Source organism: Triticum dicoccoides, chromosome 7A (genome assembly GCF_002162155.2).
Source record: "Triticum dicoccoides isolate Atlit2015 ecotype Zavitan chromosome 7A, WEW_v2.0, whole genome shotgun sequence".
In the NCBI taxonomy this organism is placed as follows: domain Eukaryota; kingdom Viridiplantae; phylum Streptophyta; class Magnoliopsida; order Poales; family Poaceae; genus Triticum; species Triticum dicoccoides.
In genome coordinates, this window is record NC_041392.1 from 124,274,517 (window position 1) to 124,284,098 (window position 9,582).

At 42.2% G+C, this 9,582-nt stretch overlaps 1 protein-coding gene across 2 annotated transcripts; it reads right to left on the reverse strand.

The window, feature by feature from the left end:
• Window positions 1-3,364: 3,364 nt before the first annotated feature.
• LOC119328867 (3-oxoacyl-[acyl-carrier-protein] synthase I, chloroplastic-like) lies at window positions 3,365-7,458 on the reverse strand. Of its 2 annotated transcripts, XM_037601861.1 has the most exons (8): window positions 7,021-7,458; window positions 5,459-5,890; window positions 4,774-4,947; window positions 4,272-4,385; window positions 4,085-4,186; window positions 3,933-3,999; window positions 3,771-3,842; window positions 3,365-3,686 (listed from the first exon to the last, which is right to left on the reverse strand). In XM_037601861.1, exons 1-7 carry the CDS (start codon window positions 7,441-7,443, stop codon window positions 3,775-3,777), a joined length of 1,380 nt encoding a protein of 459 aa, XP_037457758.1. In that variant the 5' UTR covers window positions 7,444-7,458; the 3' UTR covers window positions 3,365-3,686; window positions 3,771-3,774. The 2 variants fall into 2 exon arrangements, with proteins under 2 accessions (XP_037457758.1, XP_037457757.1); XM_037601860.1 differs by having other exon boundaries at window positions 3,365-3,842.
• Between the last annotated feature and the right edge of the window lie 2,124 nt (window positions 7,459-9,582).

A 9,582-nucleotide genomic window follows, 5' to 3' on the forward strand; every position in this document is an offset into this window, starting at 1 on the left:
ACTTCCGTTGTTGTATAACCTTCATAGTCAACACTACATCATATCTTGGAACTTTTGCCACAAGAAAATTTGAATCTTCAAAGGGATTTTAGCATCCCATATCCACTTAAAACTACATCCACTAAGGGTTTTTTCTAGCCACTTGTACATAGATTTAGTAGGGTACTTGGCATTATTATTCAAACCCCATTACACAATGCCAACAACCAACATTTTTATGTCGTGCCATTGATTAGCCAACTCAGGATTCAACCTTCTTCCAACAAAAAGAAGAGGTGTCAACATCACCAACTCGGTTAATAGTGTAGTCTTGATGAGTGCATATATCAAAGAGTTGAGGGAACTTTTCACAAGAAGGAATTTGTCCCATAATAGTATCTTTCCACAACCTGGCAACATCACCAAGTCTTTGACAAGAATGGCCTTCCAACAGGGGAATCAACAAATCTAGGTTGTACAGTGGCCACGTTCTTGTTCCTCAAGTACCTTGCCTTCACAATGTCTTGCCAAATACCCTTTTTAGTATCTAGCTTCCATCACCACTTCGCCATCAAGCTACTTGTTTCCTGAAGTATTTAACCCCCATATGCCCATTATTTTTAGATCTACAAATCCTGATCCACTTGTCAAGATAGTACCTTTTTTCTTATTAGCACCCTATGTTTACCAAGTTTCTCCATAAATGTTTTATTCATCAACCACATGGACATATGGTACAAGGATATTTGAGAGAGTACAACATTAATAAGAGTATGCCTTCCACCCATGGATGCAACCTTATCCACCGCCGAGAAGATCTCGAGAAATCACCAGAGGAATAGGGGACCCTAGTGAAACCCTATGGGATAATACTAATAAAATAAGTGCTCCAGCTGGATAATACCACATCCGATTTGGCCCAATAGGAAAACCAAATCGATGTTGGCCACGAACGAATATCCAAGAGGTGCACGAAGGCACACCCCAAGTACTAGTACATGACATTGAGGACTTTGTATTGTTCTCTCTAGACAAACTGATGAAGGGCATCGTGATTTCTGAAGAGTCTGAAATGATGCCTTCTCTGATGCCTCTCATGTCTATTGTACACTACTACATGCACACAAGGACAGTGGTGGCTAAATGAACTTCAAGTCAGTCAGCTTTATTGAAGTGTATAGACATGCATTCCCTCTCCCTATTTTATTTAGGACGAGCAATGGAACCGTACTTGATTTAATATGGTTCACCAACCTTATAACCATACATGGTTCAAGAATGATGTACTCGGTTAGTCATTCTCACAACCATACATTTCTGACCACGACATAGTGATTCTCAGTTCAGTTGTATTGAAGTTTGCTTTGATTATTTTGTTTTGCTGGAAAAAAAATATAGTTGATAAAGAGGTTACTGCATGCCACAGATTCTCTATATGAACAAGGCTCACTACGTCGACCGGAGAACCCGTGATGCAAAAGCTTTAGAGAAAATACAATCATGAAAAAACTGCATTTTCTACTAAGCTTGCATGTTACTCCCTTCATTTTTATATACAAGGCCACAAACTCAAATTACAGGTATCAAGATAAAAGTTAATGCGTGCTTTACATGCCAATTTATTTTCTCGATTACCGGGTTAATTAATAGGGTGCATGCACATTAGAGGAAATTGAGTGGCCAGGAGGGAGGAAGTAGTTGAGCGTGTCATTATCATCCATTACATGCATGCTAGTAATTAAACCATGGGTTACTAGTATGAGAAAACAGCATTAATATTTGCCTCGATTACTGCTGGTGGCCTTGTATAGATGCAAAATGTATTTTTTATAGTGGCCTTGTATATAAAAATGAAGGGAGTAATTAGCTTAATTGTCGGTCAAAGTTACCAATTTCAGAACCGTTAATGTATTCTCGGAGGTGAAACAAAGTTTTTAGCTAATTGCACAGTAACATCTCTTTTCAAAATGCTTGCTGCCGCTTTGACGCTTGCTGCCGCGAAACTCATAAGGCGCTGTCTGTTTGGCCGGCCAGCGATGCTTGTACCCCTCGTTATAGCCTGGACGGCTTTTCTTTCTTTCGGTTTTTCTTTTCTTTTCAGTTCTTTTTTTGTGCAGATTTTCTTTTTAGTTGGTTTCTCAGAAAAAAATCATCTGTAGTAGAAAATTAAAAAAATCAAAAAAAATTGTAAAAATGCCTAAAAATATTAAAAGAACTCTAAAATTTAAAAGAAAAATGATGGTAAATTTTAAATGTTCTTCCTTTTAGAAAGTGTTATTTTTAAATATGTTCATAAAAACTTTTAAAATGTGCATAAATTTTAAAAATGTTTTCATTAAGAAAATCAATTAAAAATGAATGCATCTAGCGGACGGTCGTTAGTCTAACCGAGCGGCCGCTAAATCTAGAAAGATCTCTTACCACCCCTCCCATATGAGTGGGATGTAAACGGATCGGATCAGATCGGATAATACTTTTTCATATCCTTTGCCATGTTTTTTTGTCGTATTCGGAGCGGAGCAGATAATGACCAAATGCGGAATCGAATGCCGATTTTATAGGATCACGGATTTGGAGCAGAAACAGAGCGGATTCGGACTAGAAACGGATAAAAAAAATCGGGTCATACGTGCAATGAGACATGATTTTATTTCTAATATGCAAATAGTATGAACACATTTTTTTGTATCCAACCGCACAACACTAGTGAGTGGCCAAGTGTTTAAAGTCATAACTCACACAACAGAATAGTAACAATTTATATGTGATGATTCTAGTTAGTGGGCTTGGTATTTGAGCTTGTCAAGGGCTAAATTTATCAGATAATCCTTTTGATAACCACGCTAATCCGCAAAAAATACTGAATAATCCACATCCGCCGGATATTACCGATACCATATCAGTTGAATATTCGATAGACCAAAATCCATATCCACATCCCTATCTAGCGTATTCGTGTAAGTGCATACCATATCCTTAAAAACGGACGCAGATGCGGATTTCGAACAGAAGCTATCAACATTTACATCCCTTTCCTATGGCGCGCAATCGACCAGACTGCAGTAGAAATTACCTAACACGAGGGGAAACTCAATTAATTTGTTTTGGATTATTCTTAAAACAAACTTTCAAACCACACGTCAAAAAGCATGATCTGTTTTTACCGTTGAAAACCTCACAACTTAGAAATATGACACATTAACTAGGTAAGATGTTTTATTAAGAACATAAGTATTCAGATTTTACGTACAATTTAAAACAGTATCTCCGTAAAATGGGACACATTCAGATGTTGCTGAAATGACTTCGCTCTCGGCTCAATCCAACATCAGAATCACAATTTTCATTCAGGATGCATGACCATCTTAGACCGAACGGCCATCCGTAAGACTGAAACATTACAGTTTTTATTAGACTACAAAGGGACTGGAAACAGCAAAAAATTGTGATAATATAGATTTCCCCCCAGATCAGGTAGTACAGACAAACAACTCCTTGCCCTCCAATGCACTCTCTCTACGGAACAGAAGAACTAGTGTTTGTTTCTACATGACAAATTACACGAAAACAAGTAGAATCGACTGCAAGCGATGCAGAAGGTTACACGGTGTTCTCAAATCTAATCGGATGGGTGTATCTAAAATGCAATGGATCTTGGATCCTCTGTTCACTGTAATGTTGCTGGCTGTCAGATCGACAGTTGCTTCCCGGAAGAGAACACATCGAAATAACTCAAGAGCTTCCTGAAAAAAAAACTCCACTGTTCTGGCCAAGATTTGTCGAGCATGTACCGCATTAAGGCTTGAATGGGGCGAATACGACCACCGAGTTGTGTCCTCCAAATCCAAAGGAATTTGAGATACCTGCATGGCGATACCAAAACTAACATGAGAGAGGAAGGGAAAAGATGGAACAGTACAATTGCACTACAAAGCAGAGGATCTGCTACTCACCAACATTGATTTCATGTTCGACCTTTACGTTGGGTACCGTGTCGAATTCAACCGCAGGCTCCCGCTCCTGCAGTTAACATATTGCAGCTCTTATTTTTCTAGCCATGATGTGCCTCACAGGTTTATGCTGTAATATTGTAAACAAGACTTACAAACTGGTTTATGCTCGGATGCACCAAGCCAGTGTTTATCGCTTTAATAGTAGCAATGGCTTCCAAACCACCTGCTGCACCTAGGCAATGCCCTATCATGGACTGCAAAAGGAGGAGAAGGGGGTCATATTAAGAAGGGACAATGAATCAATATCCTTCAAGTAACAAAGGCAGGACAGTAAAGCACCTTGGTTGCGTTTACTTTTATCCCAGATGGGTCCTTAAAGACTTGCTTGATGGCATTCATCTCTGCCAAATCACCAGCAAGGGTGGATGTTGCATGAGCATTGATGTAGTTAACCTGCAAATAGTAATTTGCGATTTATTCCAGTCAAATGAAACTTCTTCAAAAGCAATTGCCAATCAAAACAAGAATTTTACAGTATGTGCCAGAGTCGATATACGTCAAATAGACAATAAAAATCAGAGGTATTGTAATTCAAGCACAAGGTATAGTGTGGAAAGATGACAGAAATAAGCATTGACAATTTACAATTACATGCCAGCCATGACGACTTTTTATTGCATAAAATGATTTGCAGTCTGAATACAAAATAGCCAAATTACACAACTGGAAACAATAATTTGAAGGATCACGCATAACTGCCACACTATGAAGGTAGCCCAATATCATATGAGAAAAGAACAATTGCAGAAATAATGTTCTAAGGATGAAATGTTTCAGTTACCTCCTCTGGTGCCACACCAGCATCTTGAAGACTTTGTCTGATGCAAGATGAAACACCGAGACCATCGGCTCTCGGATCAGTCATGTGGTAAGCATCACAGTTCACAGCACCCCCTAGATACTCCGCAACTATTGGAGCACCACGTTTCATTGCATGTTCTAAGCTCTCCATGACCTGTTTCAATTGAAAAAAATTAAGGGGTTAGAAGCAGAATCAATAAAAATTTCACAGTAGAATGTGTGGTACATGAAATGTTATTATCATTGTGTTCTATGATAGGAATATGATGACCGACAAAATCACAACATCAATACTTCAATATGTTCTCAATTGATGTATTTAGAGGTTGACTCGAGTACCTCAACCCAAGGAAAATTACTATTGAACAGATCAATGAAACAAAAACAATCAGTTCCGCTTAGTACCTAAACACAATCATCACTAAAGAAAGTTTCTACTGAAGTTATGACAGCAGCTTGGAAGCTTAATGTATAATCTGGACTAGAATAATGTCCAAAAGCATCTAGATTCATTAACAGTATTATTGAACAGATTCTTGCAAATAAATAAATAGTTTCAGTTTACAGGCTGTAGGATACGATAAGAAAATTTCAGTAAAAGTATGAATGATATCAACCTAATTCTAATATATAATCTGGGCCAGAATAATGTTCATAAGGCATACCAGTACTCCAGCTCCTTCACCCATGACGAAACCATCACGCTCCTTGTCCCAAGGCCTAGATGCTGTTTTAGGGTCATCATTCCTCTGTGATAGTGCTCTACATGCAACAAACCCACCAACACCAATCGGAATAATGGCGGCTTCAGTGCCACCAGCAATCATCACATCGGCTTCGCCTTTGCGAATATGGTTTGCTGCAGCGTAGAAACAGTAGTTCGAGGTAGCACATGCAGTTGAAATAGAGTAGTTTGGACCCATGAAGCCAATGTCCATGCCAAGCAGGGCAGATCCCATGTTTGTTATGGCATATGGGATGAAGAAAGGAGTTATCTTTCTGTAGCCCTTCTCGAGAAGATTCTGAACACCATCAGAAAACACTTGGAGGCCACCCATACCAGTCCCCACAAGTACACCAGCACGGGCCTTGTCAATCTGTCAGAGACAGCATTTAGTACTTAGCAACAAACATTATTTTTCTCAAATATAATACGAATGGTGAAAACAAATGTAGCAGCGTAGGCAGTATTAAATAGAACGTATGAAGCTAATATCAACCTTACAAAAAGCCAATACGTTTGGTATTACAAAATGGTATCTTGACTTAGTCCTAGTGTGCATGTTTGCCAAAAAAAATGTGCAAGCAACATCAAATGACAAAACAGATTTATGCTAGTTAACAATCACTTACTTTCTAATTAGATATACACCAACTGAGTAAAGCAGAGGAAGTGACATTCTTAATAAAGAGTGTTGCCTCATGATTGACTGTGATGCTACTACCCACACAGATCAATTTTTTACTTTTGCTAATCCAAATAGAGCTGTACCACTCCATCTGCCTACAATGAAGTCTAAAGAACGCAGTGAAACGCTAATATACTGGCATGAGTACTTACTGCTGATGTTAGATGTCACCTTCTAGAGAACACGCTCTTGGCAACTTCCTTAAGAGAGTACACATCTTGATTTTTAAGACTGAATTCAACTACTGCCCCTTTTAGGCTCTTACAATGGGAAGAAAAGGTTATGGCCATTTACTCCCAAAGTGTTAAATAAATGCTTCCTTCTCTGTTTTGCATATAAGATCATCACATTCAACTATGCCTACGAATCACAACCCGCAATGCCAAATTGTACTTGCTTAACTGCCCAAGATCTACTCCTCTGGGATCATTACTCGCAACTTGTTCCAGCTGTTTCCTCTTGCCAAGATCAGATGGCACGTCACCATCACAATTCAAATTCCAACGTGTCCATCTCACTGTCAGCTCATTCTTCCTGGATTTGCACTAGCGCTCTACTATTCTCGCAGGTACTGTAGCATCCCAGACCAAGAAAAGGGGAAAAAAACGGCCATCCGATCTATAAAAGGTACTGTATTATCAACACCAGACAGACGGGCGCTTTCCAAGAGCGAAATCTACCAGGTTTTTGCTGACTAGAAAGTCGGTACCAGTAAAATGCAAATCACTGGAGGAGCTTCAGCCAGCGCCTGATCTGGTTATCAGGTGACAGGAGCGGCATTTGTTTGAATCGGAGCTGGTTGAGAGTGTGACTGGTACCTTGGCCATGGCGTCGGAGCCGAGCGCGAGGCCGGCGGACTCGAGCGCCTTCTTGCCGCTGACGATGCAGTAGCGGAGGCAGTCGTCGAGCCTGCGGTCGTTCTTGCCGTCGATGTAGCCCTCGGAGGAGAAGCCCCGGATCTGGCCGGCGAAGCGCGTGGGGAACTTGGAGGCGTCGAAGCGGTCGATGGGGCCCACGCCGCTCTCCCCGGCGAGCAGGCGGTCGTAGTAGGCGTCGACGTCGTTGCCGAAGACGGAGACCAGGCCCATCCCCGTGATCACCACCCGCTTCTTCGGATCCGTCTCGCGCCGGGGCGGGGCCGCCGAGGCGCGGACGGAGACGCGGGCCGGCCGGGGCCGCCGCGTGGACGCCGACGGCGGCGCCGCGCAGGCCGCGGCGGTGGGGACGAGGAGGCTCTGCATGGCTGCGGGGCGGCGGCGGGCGGGCGGGCGGGGGTGGTGGCGATGGAAACGAGGCGGGGTCTGGTCTGGACTGGTGCGGTGTGCTGGCTGCGGGGTGGGAATGGAGGCGAGAGCGCGTGTGTGTGTATGTATGGAGGGTGGGGCTGGCTGGTGGGGGCCTTGGGGGCGACGGAGAGGGGCGGTGGGTTTCGCGGCGATAAATGGGGCGGATTCCGCAATGCCGTCGCCCGCTGTTTCTTGTTTCCGGGCTTTTGTTGGTCCGAGGAAATGCTCCGTGTCAATCCAAAAATATACTATACTACATTAGCATAATGCCCGTGCTTTGCCACGGGCTCTTCAAAATTTATAATCAGTATCTTTCATTTATCATTCCCTCATATTGGGTGATTATGGAGTGCTCTAATTAGAAACACAACAATCAAATATGAAAAAATTTCACCGAACGAACAACAACGAATAATACGATATCTATCAAACGAATAAAATGAGGTCATATTTTTGGTCCGTCATGCACTTCTGTTGAAAAGTGCCTATCCCTTTTAGAATCAACCCACTGTTTGCTCGCACGCAAAAAAAATACATCTCTAAAGTGGAGAACCGATCGGTGCCAAAAAGAACTCAAACTCCTATCCAATCTCGACTTCGTGCTCTTCCACTTCCATTGATAAAGATGGGACGTGAAGGGTTTCATCATGATGATCTCGAGCAGCCGCCGACATCCCTCCTCACATCTACCCCTACCCCCTGCTGCCGCTTGCACTGTCCTTGCTCCTCGAGGGAGCTAGGGACACAATGTTCTCTAGGATGGGCATGACCAGATCCACGAGGAGGCCACATTCTTCCATGGGAACTCAACCAAGCACACCACCCTCCGCAACCATCCAATCCCAGCCTAACAAAGTCAAGACCCGCCATCGATCCACAAATCAGGCTCGCCGCATCCAGGTTCATTGCAAGTCTGCGACGAGTCTGTAGTCGACATCTTGACTTTGGCTATCCCCACGGAAGAATCATCGGATCCTGCTTACTTTTACCATCACTTCGTCTCTTCCCAAGGCAGCGACACCACCCAGCCAATCACCACCACCGCTTGCGGCTTGCCTACATAAAATCATGAGAAATCTCCACGGCGGTGCTGTAAGATCACCTTGGCGACCTCAACAGTGACCGACTGGTCTAAGATTTAACCTAGCCGCTCTTTGTAGAAACCAATAGAAGTAGGCATGTGACTCGGATTAGTTCTTTGGTGTGCATGCGTTTCTTGCTGCCCACCAGCTCTTGTCTACAATTCGCCTATCTCTGTACCAGCTCTTGGTCTACAACTCGCCTATCTCCATGCTCGAGACGACCAAGCTCGATGCGCAAGCCGCATACGTCTGCTAGAGCTATATCCAGGCCCTATGATTTTTGGATCACTGGCACTATGGGTGCCAGGACCGGAGTCGTCCTCATCCACCAAGTGGATCAAGGAGGCCCACCACCTAGACTCTACATCGCAACATTTTGTGTTTTCCTATAAAAAGTAAATAACCTTCTCTAATAAACGTAAATATAACCTTTTGGTTTTATAGTCTCAACTTTCCTACACTCCAATACCAGAAGGATTTCTTGGTTTTATTTAATGACCTTCTTGAATGTCATTCACTTAGAAAGGTAGTAATACAATCTGTGATATTAAGGCAAATTATTAGTCATATTAAAGTGCAAAAGGCCCTATAGGAGTCAAAGCATGACTTTTATGGTTATACTGTAATTTGCAAGATCTGAGATTTATGCAAGTGTACAATTAGAGAAGAGCCAATTAAATAGATTTTCACATTCAGAATAGTACGATTAGCAGTAGCACTTCAATTTTTTCATGTTTGATCAGCTTGCTAGGTGGTTATCACTAAGCATGTTGGAACGATGAGCATAACCTAACTTAGTTCAGTACGTGTTGCTGCAAATTAGTTCAGTACGTACGAAGCTGTTGCTAATTTCAATGCCTGGCTGTTGCAAGTTTCTAATGAAAAAGTACTTCAGGTCAAAGGTCAGGGAATATACACTTTTGTTATCATGGTTGTTTTCTTATAGTGAACAACTTTGATCACCACTTCAGCAGCTACTATCTATAAGAAGACATTAGCTAAGTAGATACAG